Here is an 18,090-nt window from a genome sequence, read left to right on the forward strand (position 1 = left end):
AGTATAGGCAGAAACTCTCACTGCATTACGGTACGTTCAGAGAGAGCTACAGTATAGGCAGAATCTCTCACTGCATTACAGTACGTTCAGAGAGAGCTACAGTATAGGCAGAATCTCTCACTGCATTACAGTACGTTCAGAGAGAGCTACAGTATAGGCAGAATCTCTCACTGCATTACGGTACGTTCAGAGAGAGCTACAGTATAGGCAGAATCTCTCACTGCATTACGGTACGTTCAGAGAGAGCTACAGTATAGGCAGAAACTCTCACTGCATTACAGTACGTTCAGAGAGAGCTACAGTATAGGCAGAATCTCTCACTGCATTACAGTACGTTCAGAGAGAGCTACAGTATAGGCAGAATCTCTCACTGCATTACAGTACGTTCAGAGAGAGCTACAGTATAGGCAGCTAGTACAGTAAGTGCATTCTTTTCTATGATCATGTGTGAACTGGAGTTGATGAGTGCTGTTTTAATGTGTTGATCCTGGCACTAGTACCGACCCAAAGACGCCTCTATCTCTCTCTCTCTCACTTTCTCCCTCCATCTTTCTCTCTCTGCAGAATGTCCAGTGGGGTACTTTAAGTCGGTGTTGGGTTCGGTTCCGTGTTCAGTGTGTCCGTCTAACAGCAGAACCAGTCAGGAGGGATCACGTGTGTGTGAGTGTCGCAGCGGCTTCTACAGAGCACCCGCCGACGTCAACTCCTCCGCCTGCACAAGTGAGCTGTGTGTGTGTGTGTGTGTGTGTGTGTGTGTGTGTGTGTGTGTGTGTGTGTGTGTGTGTGTGTGTGTGTGTGTGTGTGTGTGTGTGTGTGTATGTGCGTGTGTGTGTGTGTGTGTGCGAATCAGATTAGCTACATGCACGAGCAGCATTACGTAACAAATAGATGTCTGATTGAAAAGCTTTCACCTTTGTTGAGATGTAACATGTATATTGAGTCATTTAGCCGATGCTTTTACCCAGAGATAAGTATCTACTTCAGCACATATAATATACACAGTGTTTTCAGAAAGTATTCACACCCCCTGACTTATTCCACATTTTGTTGTGTTACAGCCTGAATTCTAAATGGATTCAATTGATTTTTTTATCTCACCCATCTATACACAATACCCCATAATGACAAAAGGAATTTTTGTAAATGTATTGAAAATGAAATACAGAAATATCTCATTTACATAAGTATTCGAACCCCTGAGTCAATGCATGTTAGGGACACATTTGGCAGTGATTACAGCTGTGTGTTTGCACACCTGGATTGTACAATATTTGCACATTATTCTTTTTTAAATTCTACTAGCGCTGTCAAGTTTGTTGTTGATCATTGCTAGACAGACATTTTCAAGTCTTGCCATAGATTTTCAAGACGATTTAAGTCGAAATTGTAAATAGGCCACTCAGGAACATTCATTGTGTTCTTGGTAAGCAACTCCAGTGTTAGAAACACCTTCCTAATATTGAGTTGAACCCCCCTTTGCCCTCAGAACAGCCTCAATTCGTCAGGGCATGGGCTCTACAAGGTGTCGAAAGCGTTCCACAGGGATGCTGGCCCATGTTGACTCTAATGCTTCCCACAGTTGTCATGTTGGCTGGATATTATTGGGTGGTGGACCATTGTTGGTACACACAGGAAACTGTTAAAGTGTGGAAGAACCCAGCAGCGTTGCAGTTCTTGAAAATGTCTTGCCCATTCACCCTCTGAATGGTACACATACACAATCCATGCATCAATTGTCTCAAGGCTTAAAAATCCTTCTTTACACTGATTGAAGTGGATTTATTAACACGTGACATCAGTGCTGTGTTTTGTTGGATTTGCCCCAAACATAACACTTTTTATTCAGGACATAAAGTTGTTTTTTGTTGCAGTATTACTGTAGTGCCTTGTTGCAACAAGGCACTACAGTAATACTGTAAAACACGCATCTTGTTTGCAAACATGATGCGTGTTTTGGAGTATTTATATTCTGTACAGGTTTCCTTCTTTTCACTCTGTCATTTAGATTAGTATTGTGGAGTAACTACAATGTTGTTGATCCATCCTCAGTTTTTTCCTGTCCCAGCCATTAAACTATGTATCTGTTGTAAAGTCACCATTGTCCTTATGGTAAAAATCCCTGAGTGGTTTCTTTCTTCTCTGGCAGCTGAGTTAGGGAAGGACGCCTGTATTTTGGAATTGTAATTAATAACTTCACCATGCTCAAAGGAATATTCAATGTCTGCTTTTTTATTTTTACCCATCTACCAATAGATGCCCTTCTTTGTGAGTCATTGAAAAACCTCCCTGGTCTTTGTGGTTGAATCTGTGTTTGATACACACTGCTCAACTGATGGACCTCACAGATAATTGTATGTGTGGGATACAGTGATGAGGTAGTCATTTAGAAACCATGATAAACACTATTATTGCTCACAGAGTCCATGCAACTTATTATGTGACTTGTTAAGCAACATTTTTACTCCTGAACTTATTTAGGCTTGTCATAACAAAGGGGTTGAATATTTATTGACTCAAGACATTCAGGTTTTCATTTTGTATTAATTTGTAAAAATGTCTAAAATCATAATTCAACTTTGACATTATGGGCTATTGTGTATAGGCCAGTGACTCAATAGTATCTATTTTAAATTATTGCTGAAACACAACAACATGTGGAAAAGGTCAAGGGGTGAACTTTCTGAAGGCACTCATCCCTCTAATTGAGCCTTTTCTTTCCATCTCTATTTCTCCCTCCCTTACTCTCTCTCCTTCCTTCCCTCTTTCTCCCTCCCTTACTCTCTCTCCTTCCTTCCCTCTTTCTCCCTCCCTTACTCTCTCTCCTTCCTTCCCTCTTTCTCCCTCCCTTACTCTCTCTCCTTCCTTCCCTCTTTCTCCCTCCCTTACTCTCTCTCCTTCCTTCCCTCTTTCTCCCTCCCTTACTCTCTCTCCTTCCTTCCCTCTTTCTCCCTCCCTTACTCTCTCTCCTTCCTTCCCTTCTTATCCATCCTTCGCTTTCTCTCATCCTAGATTACATTTAAATGATTAGATTATTGATCACTAACATATATTGTGCCTTACTTTCTAAGCCCCGTTTGTCTCCCCAGTCCCCATCCCCCTCTCTCTGTCTCTCTCTGACATCACTCATTCTCCCTATCTGTCCCTGAGACATGATCATGTGTCAACTGGAGTTGATGAATGCTGTTTTAATGTGTTGATGCTGGCTGTTGGCACTAGTACTGACCCAAAGAGGTTCAAAATGTTTCATCCCTAACTCCACCCCCCCGCCCCCCAGGCTCTCCCTCTGCTCCGACCTCTGTCTCCTGGGAGTATGAGAGTAGTGATGGTGGGGTGTCTCTGCGCTGGCGCCCTCCACTGGACATGGGTGGTCGTAGCGAGGTGTGGTATGGGGTGGTGTGTAGGATCTGTCCCTCTGCCACCTTCACCGCCCCGGGGGCGTGCTCCTGGTGTGGAGAGGCGGTCACCTTCACCCCATCCCAGACGGGCATCAAGCAGACCAAGGTCACCCTCAACAACTTGCTCACCAGAGTCACCTACCTTATACAGGTATGACTACAACTCCCATGAGCACTAGATTTACATACCTCTTACAGGTAGGACTATAACTCCCATGAGTACTAGAGTTAACTATCTCATACAGGTAGAACTAAAACTTCCCTGATCACCTATCCCCTATAGACACTACATTTCCCATCACCTACCTCATACAGGTATAAAACTTGTACATTAGAGTCACCTACCTCATATAGATACTGAATTAAATGTACATCCACTTAGTTAACCTAACCTTGTCTTACGTTTTCCTGCTGTTGATTGACAGGTGCAAGCAGTCAATGATGTCTCAGCTCTGAGTCCTTTCCCACCTCAATTCACCAGCATCAATTTCACTACTAGCCAATCAGGTGAGAGCATGAGTCAGGCTTAAAAGGCCCTTCTGCCGCTTTTCATCTCCAGCACCCAACCAGTGTCTACATACGTGAAGACAGCGTTTCTATGATCTGTGGTTAAAAGGCTTGTCATTAACATCACACTGTAGGATTAAAAGTAATTTTCAAATCCTGCAAGAAGTTTCTCGTGTTGCTCTCCACGTCACCGTGAATCTCATAGTGTTTGAAAAAAACTTTTTATGTTGTAACTTACTGTGCGTGTGCGTGTGCGTGTGCGTGTGTGTGTGTGTGTGTACTTCATGTCTGTCAGTCTACATCAGTTTCTTCGAGTATGGGTTTCTATCTCTCCCTCTTTTCTGCTCTCCATCTTTTCCGGTCCTGCTCTCTGGACTCGATATCCTGTCAGCTCACATTATGCTCAGAAGAGAGATATAGAGAGGGACGGAGAGAGAGGGAGAGAGTTTACAGACAGACAGTATAGACAGACAGTTTATAGACAGACAGAGAGATATAGAGAGGGACAGAGAGAGAGGGAGAGAGTTTACAGACAGACAGTATAGACAGACAGAGAGATATAGAGAGGGACGGAGAGAGAGGGAGAGAGTTTACAGACAGACAGTATAGACAGACAGTTTATAGACAGACAGAGAGATATAGAGAGGGACAGAGAGAGGGAGAGAGTTTACAGACAGACAGTATAGACAGACAGTATAGACAGACAGTATAGACAGACAGAGATATAGAGAGCGACGGAGAGAGGGAGAGAGTTTACAGACAGACAGTATAGACAGACAGTTTATAGACAGACAGAGAGATATAGAGAGGGACGGAGAGAGAGGGAGAGAGTTTACAGACAGACAGTATAGACAGACAGAGAGATATAGAGAGGGACGGAGAGAGAGGGAGAGAGTTTACAGACAGACAGAATAGACAGACAGAGAGATAAAGAGAGGGACGGAGAGAGAGGGAGAGAGTTTACAGACAGACAGAATAGACAGACAGAGAGATATAGAGAGGGACAGAGAGAGAGGGAGAGAGTTTACAGACAGAATAGACAGACAGAGAGATATAGAGAGGGACGGAGAGAGGGAGAGAGTTTACAGACAGACAGTATAGACAGACAGTTTATAGACAGACAGAGAGATATAGAGAAGGATGGAGAGTGGGAGAGAGTTTACAGACAGACAGAATAGACAGACAGTTTATAGACAGACAGAGAGATATAGAGAGGGACGGAGAGAGAGGGAGAGAGTTTACAGACAGACAGTATAGACAGACAGTTTATAGACAGACAGAGAGATATAGAGAGGGACGGAGAGAGGGAGAGAGTTTACAGACAGACAGTATAGACAGACAGTTTATAGACAGACAGTTTATAGACAGACAGAGAGATATAGAGAGGGACGGAGAGAGGGAGAGAGTTTACAGACAGACAGTATAGACAGACAGAGAGATATAGAGAGGGACGGAGAGAGAGGGAGAGAGTTTACAGACAGACAGTATAGACAGACAGAGAGATATAGAGAGGGACGGAGAGAGAGGGAGAGAGTTTACAGACAGACAGTATAGACAGACAGAGAGATATAGAGAGGGACAGAGAGAGAGGGAGAGAGTTTACAGACAGACAGTATAGACAGACAGAGAGATATAGAGAGCGACGGAGAGAGGGAGAGAGTTTACAGACAGACAGTATAGACAGACAGTTTATAGACAGACAGAGAGATATAGAGAGGGACGGAGAGAGGGAGAGAGTTTACAGACAGACAGTATAGACAGACAGTTTATAGACAGACAGAGAGATATAGAGAGGGACGGAGAGAGAGGGAGAGAGTTTACAGACAGACAGTATAGACAGACAGAGAGATATAGAGAGGGACAGAGAGAGAGGGAGAGAGTTTACAGACAGTATAGACAAACAGAGAGATATGGAGAGGGACAGAGAGAGAGGGAGAGAGTTTACAGACAGAGAGTATAGACAGACAGTTTATAGACAGACAGAGAGATATAGAGAGGGACGGAGAGAGGGAGAGAATTTACAGACAGACAGTTGGGACAGACAGTTTATAGACAGACAGAGATATAGAGAAGGACAGAGAGAGAGGGAGAGAGTTTACAGACAGACAGTATAGACAGACAGAGAGATATAGAGAGGGACGGAGAGAGAGGGAGAGAGTTTACAGACAGACAGTATAGACAGACAGTTTATAGACAGACAGAGAGATATAGAGAGGGACAGAGAGAGAGGGAGAGAGTTTACAGACAGACAATATAGACAGACAGTTTATAGACAGACAGAGATATAGAGAGGGACGGAGAGAGAGGGAGAGAGTTTACAGACAGACAGTAGGGACAGACAGAGAGATATAGAGAGGGACGGAGAGAGAGGGAGAGAGTTTACAGACAGACAGTATAGACAGACAGAGAGATATAGAGAGGGACAGAGAGAGAGGGAGAGAGTTTACAGACAGACAGTTGGGACAGACAGAGAGATATAGAGAGGGACGGAGAGAGAGGGAGAGAGTTTACAGACAGACAGTTTAGACAGACAGTTTATAGACAGACAGAGATATAGAGAGGGACGGAGAGAGTTTACAGACAGACAGTTTAGACAGACAGTTTATAGACAGACAGAGATATAGAGAGGGACAGAGAGAGAGGGAGAGAGTTTACAGACAGACAGTTTAGACAGACAGTTTATAGACAGACAGAGATATAGAGAGGGACGGAGAGAGAGGGAGAGAGTTTACAGACAGACAGTATAGACAGACAGTTTATAGACAGACAGAGAAATATAGAGAGGGACGGAGAGAGAGGGAGAGAGTTTACAAACAGACAGTTGGGACAGACAGAGAGATATAGAGAGGGACGGAGAGAGAGGGAGAGAGTTTACAGACAGACAGTATAGACAGACAGTTTATAGACAGACAGAGAGATATAGAGAGGGACGGAGAGAGAGGGAGAGAGTTTACAAACAGACAGTTGGGACAGACAGAGAGATATAGAGAGGGACAGAGAGAGGGAGAGAGTTTACAGACAGACAGTATAGACAGACAGAGAGATATAGAGAGGGACGGAGAGAGAGGGAGAGAGTTTACAGACAGACAGTATAGACAGACAGAGAGATATAGAGAGGGACGGAGAGAGAGGGAGAGAGTTTACAGACAGACAGTATAGACAGACAGTTTATAGACAGACAGAGAGATATAGAGAGGGACGGAGAGAGGGAGAGAGTTTACAGACAGACAGTATAGACAGACAGTTTATAGACAGACAGAGAGATATAGAGAGGGACGGAGAGAGGGAGAGAGTTTACAGACAGACAGTATAGACAGACAGTTTATAGACAGACAGAGAGATATAGAGAGAGACGGAGAGAGAGGGAGAGAGTTTACAGACAGACAGTATAGACAGACAGTTTATAGACAGACAGAGATATAGAGAGGGACGGAGAGAGAGGGAGAGAGTTTACAGACAGACAGTTGGGACAGACAGTTTATAGACAGACAGAGAGATATAGAGGGACGGAGAGAGAGGGAGAGAGTTTACAGACAGACAGTATAGACAGACAGTTTATAGACAGACAGAGATATAGAGAGGGACGGAGAGAGAGGGAGAGAGTTTACAGACAGACAGTATAGACAGACAGTTTATAGACAGACAGAGAGATATAGAGAGGGAGAGAGTTTACAGACAGACAGTATAGACAGACAGAGAGATATAGAGAGGGACGGAGAGAGAGGGAGAGAGTTTACAGACAGACAGTATAGACAGACAGAGAGATATAGAGAGGGACGGAGAGAGAGGGAGAGAGTTTACAGACAGACAGTATAGACAGACAGAGAGATATAGAGAGGGACGGAGAGAGAGGGAGAGAGTTTACAGACAGACAGTATAGACAGACAGAGAGATATAGAGAGGGACAGAGAGAGAGGGAGAGAGTTTACAGACAGTATAGACAGACAGAGAGATATAGAGAGGGACAGAGAGAGAGAGGGAGAGAGTTTACAGACAGACAGTATAGACAGACAGAGAGATATAGAGAGGGACAGAGAGAGAGGGAGAGAGTTTACAGACAGACAGAAGAGACAGACAGAGAGATATAGAGAGGGACAGAGAGAGAGGGAGAGAGTTTACAGACAGACAGTATAGACAGACAGAGAGATATAGAGAGGGACGGAGAGAGAGGGAGAGAGTTTACAGACAGACAGTATAGACAGACAGAGAGATATAGAGAGGGACGGAGAGAGGGAGAGAGTTTACAGACAGACAGTATAGACAGACAGAGATATAGAGAGGGACGGAGAGAGAGGGAGAGAGTTTACAGACAGACAGTTTATAGACAGACAGAGAGATATAGAGGGACGGAGAGAGAGGGAGAGAGTTTACAGACAGACAGTATAGACAGACAGTTTATAGACAGACAGAGAGATATAGAGAGGGACGGAGAGAGGGAGAGAGTTTACAGACAGACAGTATAGACAGACAGTTTATAGACAGACAGAGAGATATAGAGAAGGATGGAGAGTGGGAGAGAGTTTACAGACAGACAGAATAGACAGACAGTTTATAGACAGACAGAGAGATATAGAGAGGGACGGAGAGAGAGGGAGAGAGTTTACAGACAGACAGTATAGACAGACAGTTTATAGACAGACAGAGAGATATAGAGAGGGACGGAGAGAGGGAGAGAGTTTACAGACAGACAGTATAGACAGACAGTTTATAGACAGACAGTTTATAGACAGACAGAGAGATATAGAGAGGGACGGAGAGAGGGAGAGAGTTTACAGACAGACAGTATAGACAGACAGAGAGATATAGAGAGGGACGGAGAGAGAGGGAGAGAGTTTACAGACAGACAGTATAGACAGACAGAGAGATATAGAGAGGGACGGAGAGAGAGGGAGAGAGTTTACAGACAGACAGTATAGACAGACAGAGAGATATAGAGAGGGACAGAGAGAGAGGGAGAGAGTTTACAGACAGACAGTATAGACAGACAGAGAGATATAGAGAGCGACGGAGAGAGGGAGAGAGTTTACAGACAGACAGTATAGACAGACAGTTTATAGACAGACAGAGAGATATAGAGAGGGACGGAGAGAGGGAGAGAGTTTACAGACAGACAGTATAGACAGACAGTTTATAGACAGACAGAGAGATATAGAGAGGGACGGAGAGAGAGGGAGAGAGTTTACAGACAGACAGTATAGACAGACAGAGAGATATAGAGAGGGACAGAGAGAGAGGGAGAGAGTTTACAGACAGTATAGACAAACAGAGAGATATGGAGAGGGACAGAGAGAGAGGGAGAGAGTTTACAGACAGAGAGTATAGACAGACAGTTTATAGACAGACAGAGAGATATAGAGAGGGACGGAGAGAGAGGGAGAGAGTTTACAGACAGACAGTATAGACAGACAGAGAGATATAGAGAGGGACAGAGAGAGAGGGAGAGAGTTTACAGACAGTATAGACAAACAGAGAGATATGGAGAGGGACAGAGAGAGAGGGAGAGAGTTTACAGACAGAGAGTATAGACAGACAGTTTATAGACAGACAGAGAGATATAGAGAGGGACGGAGAGAGGGAGAGAATTTACAGACAGACAGTTGGGACAGACAGTTTATAGACAGACAGAGATATAGAGAAGGACAGAGAGAGAGGGAGAGAGTTTACAGACAGACAGTATAGACAGACAGAGAGATATAGAGAGGGACGGAGAGAGAGGGAGAGAGTTTACAGACAGACAGTATAGACAGACAGTTTATAGACAGACAGAGAGATATAGAGAGGGACAGAGAGAGAGGGAGAGAGTTTACAGACAGACAATATAGACAGACAGTTTATAGACAGACAGAGATATAGAGAGGGACGGAGAGAGAGGGAGAGAGTTTACAGACAGACAGTAGGGACAGACAGAGAGATATAGAGAGGGACGGAGAGAGAGGGAGAGAGTTTACAGACAGACAGTATAGACAGACAGAGAGATATAGAGAGGGACAGAGAGAGAGGGAGAGAGTTTACAGACAGACAGTTGGGACAGACAGAGAGATATAGAGAGGGACGGAGAGAGAGGGAGAGAGTTTACAGACAGACAGTTTAGACAGACAGTTTATAGACAGACAGAGATATAGAGAGGGACGGAGAGAGTTTACAGACAGACAGTTTAGACAGACAGTTTATAGACAGACAGAGATATAGAGAGGGACAGAGAGAGAGGGAGAGAGTTTACAGACAGACAGTTTAGACAGACAGTTTATAGACAGACAGAGATATAGAGAGGGACGGAGAGAGAGGGAGAGAGTTTACAGACAGACAGTATAGACAGACAGTTTATAGACAGACAGAGAAATATAGAGAGGGACGGAGAGAGAGGGAGAGAGTTTACAAACAGACAGTTGGGACAGACAGAGAGATATAGAGAGGGACGGAGAGAGAGGGAGAGAGTTTACAGACAGACAGTATAGACAGACAGTTTATAGACAGACAGAGAGATATAGAGAGGGACGGAGAGAGAGGGAGAGAGTTTACAAACAGACAGTTGGGACAGACAGAGAGATATAGAGAGGGACAGAGAGAGAGGGAGAGAGTTTACAGACAGACAGTATAGACAGACAGAGAGATATAGAGAGGGACGGAGAGAGAGGGAGAGAGTTTACAGACAGACAGTATAGACAGACAGAGAGATATAGAGAGGGACGGAGAGAGAGGGAGAGAGTTTACAGACAGACAGTATAGACAGACAGTTTATAGACAGACAGAGAGATATAGAGAGGGACGGAGAGAGGGAGAGAGTTTACAGACAGACAGTATAGACAGACAGTTTATAGACAGACAGAGAGATATAGAGAGGGACGGAGAGAGGGAGAGAGTTTACAGACAGACAGTATAGACAGACAGTTTATAGACAGACAGAGAGATATAGAGAGAGACGGAGAGAGAGGGAGAGAGTTTACAGACAGACAGTATAGACAGACAGTTTATAGACAGACAGAGATATAGAGAGGGACGGAGAGAGAGGGAGAGAGTTTACAGACAGACAGTTGGGACAGACAGTTTATAGACAGACAGAGAGATATAGAGGGACGGAGAGAGAGGGAGAGAGTTTACAGACAGACAGTATAGACAGACAGTTTATAGACAGACAGAGATATAGAGAGGGACGGAGAGAGAGGGAGAGAGTTTACAGACAGACAGTATAGACAGACAGTTTATAGACAGACAGAGAGATATAGAGAGGGAGAGAGTTTACAGACAGACAGTATAGACAGACAGAGAGATATAGAGAGGGACGGAGAGAGAGGGAGAGAGTTTACAGACAGACAGTATAGACAGACAGAGAGATATAGAGAGGGACGGAGAGAGAGGGAGAGAGTTTACAGACAGACAGTATAGACAGACAGAGAGATATAGAGAGGGACGGAGAGAGAGGGAGAGAGTTTACAGACAGACAGTATAGACAGACAGAGAGATATAGAGAGGGACAGAGAGAGAGGGAGAGAGTTTACAGACAGTATAGACAGACAGAGAGATATAGAGAGGGACAGAGAGAGAGAGGGAGAGAGTTTACAGACAGACAGTATAGACAGACAGAGAGATATAGAGAGGGACAGAGAGAGAGGGAGAGAGTTTACAGACAGACAGAAGAGACAGACAGAGAGATATAGAGAGGGACAGAGAGAGAGGGAGAGAGTTTACAGACAGACAGTATAGACAGACAGAGAGATATAGAGAGGGACGGAGAGAGAGGGAGAGAGTTTACAGACAGACAGTATAGACAGACAGAGAGATATAGAGAGGGACGGAGAGAGGGAGAGAGTTTACAGACAGACAGTATAGACAGACAGAGATATAGAGAGGGACGGAGAGAGAGGGAGAGAGTTTACAGACAGACAGTTTATAGACAGACAGAGAGATATAGAGGGACGGAGAGAGAGGGAGAGAGTTTACAGACAGACAGTATAGACAGACAGTTTATAGACAGACAGAGAGATATAGAGAGGGACGGAGAGAGAGGGAGAGAGTTTACAGACAGACAGTTGGGACAGACAGTTTATAGGCAGACAGAAAGATATAGAGAGGGACGGAGAGAGAGGGAGAGAGTTTACAGACAGACAGTTTATAGACAGACAGAGAGAAACTTGTAACTTTTTATTTAGCTATTTTCCTCCTTTTGAAAATAAAGAATTTCTAATAGCCAATTTGATTTGAACAAATAACATTTTGAAGCCCCCATACGGCCAGAGATCTGCTAATAATAATGGTATTATATTAGGTTGTTATAACCTATGTTTGTGTTGCCTTCTGTGAGTGAGAGAAAGCATTTGTGGTTGTGAAATGACAGGAATTCTAATAGATACACAGCTAAGTCTGGCAGGCAAGTCCATACAGATAGAACAATGAGACAGATTGTTCAATGGATGTAGAAATGTGAAGCATCTGGTTGGCGTTTCAACTCACTAGCAAATATGGTGATCAGAGTAAAGCCCAGTTGGTAACATTCTGCTCATTTTCTCATTGATTAAACATTTGATCTCCATACAGTTATCTGTTTCCAAAACTATAATCTGTAACAAACAGAATGGGCTGCGTTTTTTATACTTTACCCTTTGCCAACGTTTCTAAAAAATGTTGTTGTTTAGAAGGAGTGCAAGGGCTTATGGAGTTATTGCAGACGGGCACTTCATAGTAGGCGTTCCCAAATTAATTAATTAATTGTATTTTTTATTTAACTTGGCAAGTCAGTTAAGAACAAATTCTTATTTACAATGACGGCCTACCTAAGGCAATAGGCCTCCTGTGGGGACGGGGGCCAAGGGGTTAAAATAAATAAATATAGGACAAAACACACATCATGACAAGAGAGACAACACAACACTACATAAAGAGAGACCTAAGACAACAACATGATAGCAACACAAAAATGCTAGAACGCTCCAATAGGATCTCACTAGCTTGTGCTTAGCTCTACCCACCTCCTTGCATGCTCTTCCCACTATGATTCATTTTCTCCCATTGGAAACAACAGGCTTTGGTCTGTCTTGGGTCAGTTATACAAGTCTTTGGCCACACAGCACTCTACAGAGCTGGCTCATTCACTCGTCTGTGTCATGCTGCCCCCATCTGGTCACTACAGAAATTACATGATCTGGCAAGGCCAGTTTATGTTTTCCCTCCTTATCCTCTTTCTTCCTCCCTCTTCTTTACAAAACTCATACATCTCTCTCACCGTCTCTCTGTCTCTCTCCCAGTACCCTCTCTGGTCCCTAGCCTGCACCAGTTGAGTCGAGCCCCAGACTCCATCACCCTGTCCTGGCCACAGCCTGACAGACCCAATGGAGACATACTGGAGTACCAGCTCAGATACTACGACAAGGTACAGGCTACACACATGCATGTAGACACAAGTACATACACAAGTACATACACCCAGAGACTGAACCATTCTCCCTCCCTCCCTCCCCCTCTCTCCCAGGGTTCAGATGAGGACAGTGCAGTGAGTGTGTTCAGTGAGACCAACACAGTGACCGTCAACTATCTGGCTCCCGGCTCCATCTACGCCTTCCAGATCAGGGCCCGCAACGAGAGGGGCTATGGCCCCTACAGTCATACTATCTACTTCACTACATTGGCTCTGGGTAACTTACACACAAATGCACGCACCACACACACACTCACATACACACACAGTCAAACACACCCTCTAAATCGCTCTCTGCTTCTCACTTTTTCTTTCTCAGAGGGGAGTTCTAAGCAGATCCAGAATCGGCTCCCTCTATTGGTTGGTTCTGTGATGGGCGGGGCAGCCTTCCTCCTGGTCGTTGTGGCGATAGTGGTCGTTTTTGTGTTCCGCAGGTGAGTGGGTCCTTAACTCCTATCCACACATACATGATCATGTCATACACACACACACACACACAGTGCAATGTTCTGAAACACTGGTTTGTTGTCCTTACTCAGTAAGAGGAGGGAGAGCCCCTACAGTGACAGACTCCAGAGGTACATCAGCCACAAAGGTGAGTCAGGGTGTATGATGGCTATTATTACCATTCTGTCTGTAATATTCTCAGCTGCACATACAGTATATGCTACTTCTATGGTGTTGTTGACATGTTGGTGCAGAGGATGCCTCTGCACTGTGTTATAGAGGAGAATGGAAGTAGTGACCGTGTCTAATGCCCATTACCATCATAACCCCAAGGGCTTGTGGGAGAAAGAGGGGGAGAGGGGAGGGAAAGACAGAGAAGAGAGAGTGACAGCATGAGACATCTGTAGAGAGACAGAGAGAAAAAGACGTGGGCAATGAAAGGGAGAGGGAGAAGGAGGGAGAAAGATGAGGAGAGGAAGAAATACATGTTCTGCTTGTACAAACGCAGTATGTTTTTATTGAGGGTGCCATTATCCCTCTGGGCTCAGTGTTCTGCCATCATGCAGCATGGATTGACCCAGACATGGCCAAGTCTAGGGCCAAATACTGTACATCAACACACTCCACAGGCCCTATTTTGTAGCTGTACTGGTTCACTACAGCCATCCCTGCTCTGTGTGTTCCCTCTGTCAGGGGGGGTGAAGTACTACGTAGACCCTTCCACCTATGAGGACCCCAGTGAGGCGGTCAAGGAGTTTGCCCGTGAGATCGACCCCTCTCACCTCAAGATAGAAGAAGTGATTGGTGCAGGTAGGGGTCCTGGTTTGATTCATGCTTACAGGGATAGTTCTGTTAAAAAGCTTGTCAGGTGTTTTCATAGCTCATAAGTTGGGCCAGGAGTCAAGCTGGGTCCAAACTCAACTCATAATATCTCTCTGTCTCTCCCACCCTTTCCCTCACCCCCTCCAGCCCAGTTTGGGGAGGTGTCTCGGGGGCGCTACCGGCCCATGGGTCGTAGGGAGGTGCTGGTGGCGGTGAAGACGCTGCGCTGGGGCGTGACAGACAGAGAGAAGGCAGTGTTTATGACCGAGGCGGGGGTGCTGGGACAGTTTGACCACCCCAACGTGCTGAAGTTGGAAGGGGTGGTCACCCACAACCCACCAGAGAGGATCATCACTGAGTTCATGGAGAATGGACCACTAGATGCCTTCCTCAGGGTAAGAGGGTAACAGCTACACCATGTTTGACTACTCCCATCTACACAACGTTAGACTACATTGTACTCCCATGTACACAATAACTAACTCCTCAGGGTGAGACTGAGAAAACAGTACATTATATTACAATAACTGACAATAATCTATCTCTCCATCTCTCTCACTCCCCAGGAGAATGAGGACCAGTTCAGTGTCCTCCAGCTGGTAGGGATGGTGAGGGGTGTTGGGGCTGGGATGAGGTACCTCTCTGAGAGGAACTTTGTCCACCGGGACCTGGCTGCCAGGAACGTGCTGGTCAACTCTAACCTGGTGTGTAAGGTGTCTGACTTTGGGCTGTCGCGGCTCATGAGGGGTCTGGACCATAACATGCCCACCTACACTGCCTCACTGGTACATGCTGCTGGGAAATTGAGTTTTCCTGTTGATATGCTTCTGTGTTTGTTTAATGATGATTAGTCTTGTATTTCCACTCTAAAAGACTACTTATGTAAATAGAAGATCACAACATTCACAGTCCTCAACCACTCATCCCCATCGCTCTCCTCTCTCAACCACTCATCCCTCTCTCTCCTCTCAGGGCAGTAAGATTCCTGTCAGGTGGACAGCCCCGGAGGCCTTCCAGCATCGCAAGTTCAGCTCAGCTAGTGATGTCTGGAGCTTCGGAGTGCTCATGTGGGAAGTGATGTCATATGGCGAGCGGCCATACTGGGACATGAGCAATCAGGAAGTGAGTTGTGGGAGGGTTAAGCGAGAGCCAAACAGAGACTAAACACGGACAGCTGAACAGAATGGTTAATCATCTCTAAGTCCCTCTGTACTGATGGGACCTCTCTATATAGGGCAGCTTGTTAACATCCAGATGGTTACTAATACCCTTCCTCCTTCTTTCTCTCTCTCTCTCTCCCCCTCTCTCCCCCTCTCTCTGCCTCTCCCCCCCTCTCTCTCCCCCTCTCGCTGCCTCTCCCCCCTCTCTCTCTCCCCCTCTCTCTCTCTCCCGCTCTCTCTCCCCCTCTCTCTCCTTGCTCTTCCTCCCTTCGCCACTCTCTCTCCCTGCCCCTGTCCCTCTTCTCCCCTCCCCTACCTTCTCTCTCTTCCTTCCCTATAATACAGGTAATGAAGGCGGTAGCGGACCAGTACCGTCTCCCAGCCCCCCATAACTGTCCTCCAGCGCTCCACTCCCTGATGCTGCAGTGTTGGCAGGCTGAGAGGGGCGACCGTCTAGGCTTCGACTCCCTCCTCTCCTCCCTGGACAGGCTCATACGACACCCTGCCTCCCTCAAGGCAGAGCAACCCCGGTGAGACTACACTTCCCATCTGCCTTTTCTTCCATATTTTACACAGCAGATGTAACGGATCACATTCACAAACAGTGATCTTAGGAGAGAATGTATTATGTTATCATGTAAATGTATTGAATCATTGCTCTGTTAGGCCAATCATTTTCGATCTCGATCTTTCCCTCTCCAACTCAAGCTCCACCCAGCCACTGCTGAGCCCCACCCCCACAGACCTGTCGTCGGTGGCGACGGTCAGTGAGTGGCTGACAGCGTTGAGGATGGACAGGTATAAGGACCAGTTTGAGAGGGCACATCTGGACACACTGGACCGAGTCAGCAGGCTAACCATGGAGTGAGTCCTGGGCTTCCATTTCAATATCAATAAAGTTATTTTCATAAAATGATAATCATGCTTTTATAAGCAATGGATACTTTTCTGAACTCTCTCCTTCTCTCCTTCCCTCAGGGATGTGCAGAACCTGGGGGTGAACCTGTTGGGACACCAGAGGAAGATCACCAATGCAGCCCAGCAGCTCAGAACTCACCTCACCCAGGGTCAGGTGGAGGTCTAGAACCCACCTATCACCTGAGAGCTTCACAGGAAGTAACAGAGAGGTGCACTATTGGAGCTGTAGTCCAAGGCAATGTAAGATCTGGGAGGAGAGTTGCTGAGGAGGAACAGGGAGATTTGAAGGGGAAAAGTCTTAAAAAATGTGTTTTATTTCACTTGTTTGCTGTTGTTACCAACTCTCTCTTTGCCAGTCTCTACTTCTCTCTTCCTCATCTCTTTCTCTCACTCCTCCCACGTTGTCTCACTACTGTCCCTTCCTCTTTCACTCGTGTCACCACCCTCAATAAATGAAAACAGTGAAAATGTAATTTTTACCCAAACATAGGGATCTCCCGTCACAAGCAATTGCATAGACAATCAAAACTGATTTTACTGATTAATGTTGACATCATGAACACTGTTCATGATTATTTGTTAAGCTACATCACATCATCTGTACTGAAATCAGAAAATGGCAACCCTTGTTGACTAAACATTAGCCAATGGTTTTTCCCATCAGTCACTAGCCTGGTCACTTTTATGGGGATTATTCCATTAGACTCAAGAAATGGGGTTGTAGTTTACGTCGTGGCAGAATGGAGTCACCCACCATTGAGCATCACCCCCCTCTGTGTATATTTCACAGTTCCTATTCCTTTTTTTATAGATAAAGTCACTGGGTCATTTGAGCATTGTGAATGTGAAATGGTTGAACTGGACTATGTGATCTGATTGCCCATCGAAGTAAGGAAGGCGATGTTATGCTTCGTGAGTATTCTGGGTCTGTTTGTGTTAATGTTCATGTGTGTATGCTGTATGAGGAGTGTGTGTGTGCGCGTGTGTGCGTGAAGAAATCCCCATAAACTGAGGAGGGTCACCATTCTGTGTCGCTCCTCCTTGAACTATCTGTCCGGCTAGCAAAATCACACAGTTTCTCTTTAACAATAAATCCATAGCACCTAGAGTACAATAAAACATATCAACATTTGTAACATGACAGTTTAATTCACACAGTAACATTCATTTCATCCATCTTCACACCTCCAATGGTGTCCACACTCCCAGGGTTCTGGGGGAACGTCTCCCTGGAGAAAGCCCAGATAAGGTGTGTTCGACCCCTTTGACAACCCACAGACTGTCAGCCTTCAAACAGTGTCATAAATCAGGATTGTGTGTGTGTGTGTGCGTGTGTGTGTATGCACTTGAGTAAGTGTGTTTATTTTTATGTGTTCACCACTATTCCACTATTGTGCAAATTTGTAAAATAAAGAATATGATTTTATTTAAA

At 45.3% G+C, this 18,090-nt stretch overlaps 1 protein-coding gene across 3 annotated transcripts in view; it reads left to right on the plus strand.

Annotated features, from left to right (window-relative positions):
• LOC135521895 (ephrin type-B receptor 5-like) overlaps window positions 1–18,090 on the plus strand; it is a 97,713-nt gene extending 79,623 nt beyond the window's left edge. For 2 of the 3 annotated variants that reach the window (XM_064947686.1, XM_064947688.1), the window contains exons 6-19: window positions 565–720; window positions 3,275–3,546; window positions 3,821–3,902; window positions 13,142–13,266; window positions 13,366–13,528; window positions 13,631–13,745; window positions 13,851–13,906; window positions 14,452–14,568; window positions 14,728–14,975; window positions 15,147–15,365; window positions 15,553–15,702; window positions 16,086–16,270; window positions 16,449–16,604; window positions 16,719–18,090. In XM_064947686.1, the coding sequence (XP_064803758.1) occupies window positions 565–720; window positions 3,275–3,546; window positions 3,821–3,902; window positions 13,142–13,266; window positions 13,366–13,528; window positions 13,631–13,745; window positions 13,851–13,906; window positions 14,452–14,568; window positions 14,728–14,975; window positions 15,147–15,365; window positions 15,553–15,702; window positions 16,086–16,270; window positions 16,449–16,604; window positions 16,719–16,824 (2,150 nt within the window). In that variant the 3' untranslated portion in view covers window positions 16,825–18,090. The remainder of the gene's footprint in view (window positions 1–564; window positions 721–3,274; window positions 3,547–3,820; window positions 3,903–13,141; window positions 13,267–13,365; window positions 13,529–13,630; window positions 13,746–13,850; window positions 13,907–14,451; window positions 14,569–14,727; window positions 14,976–15,146; window positions 15,366–15,552; window positions 15,703–16,085; window positions 16,271–16,448; window positions 16,605–16,718) is intronic. The other variant, XM_064947687.1, reaches the window with a different exon arrangement.

Source organism: Oncorhynchus masou, chromosome 30 (genome assembly GCF_036934945.1).
Source record: "Oncorhynchus masou masou isolate Uvic2021 chromosome 30, UVic_Omas_1.1, whole genome shotgun sequence".
NCBI classification, from domain to species: Eukaryota; Metazoa; Chordata; class Actinopteri; order Salmoniformes; family Salmonidae; genus Oncorhynchus; species Oncorhynchus masou.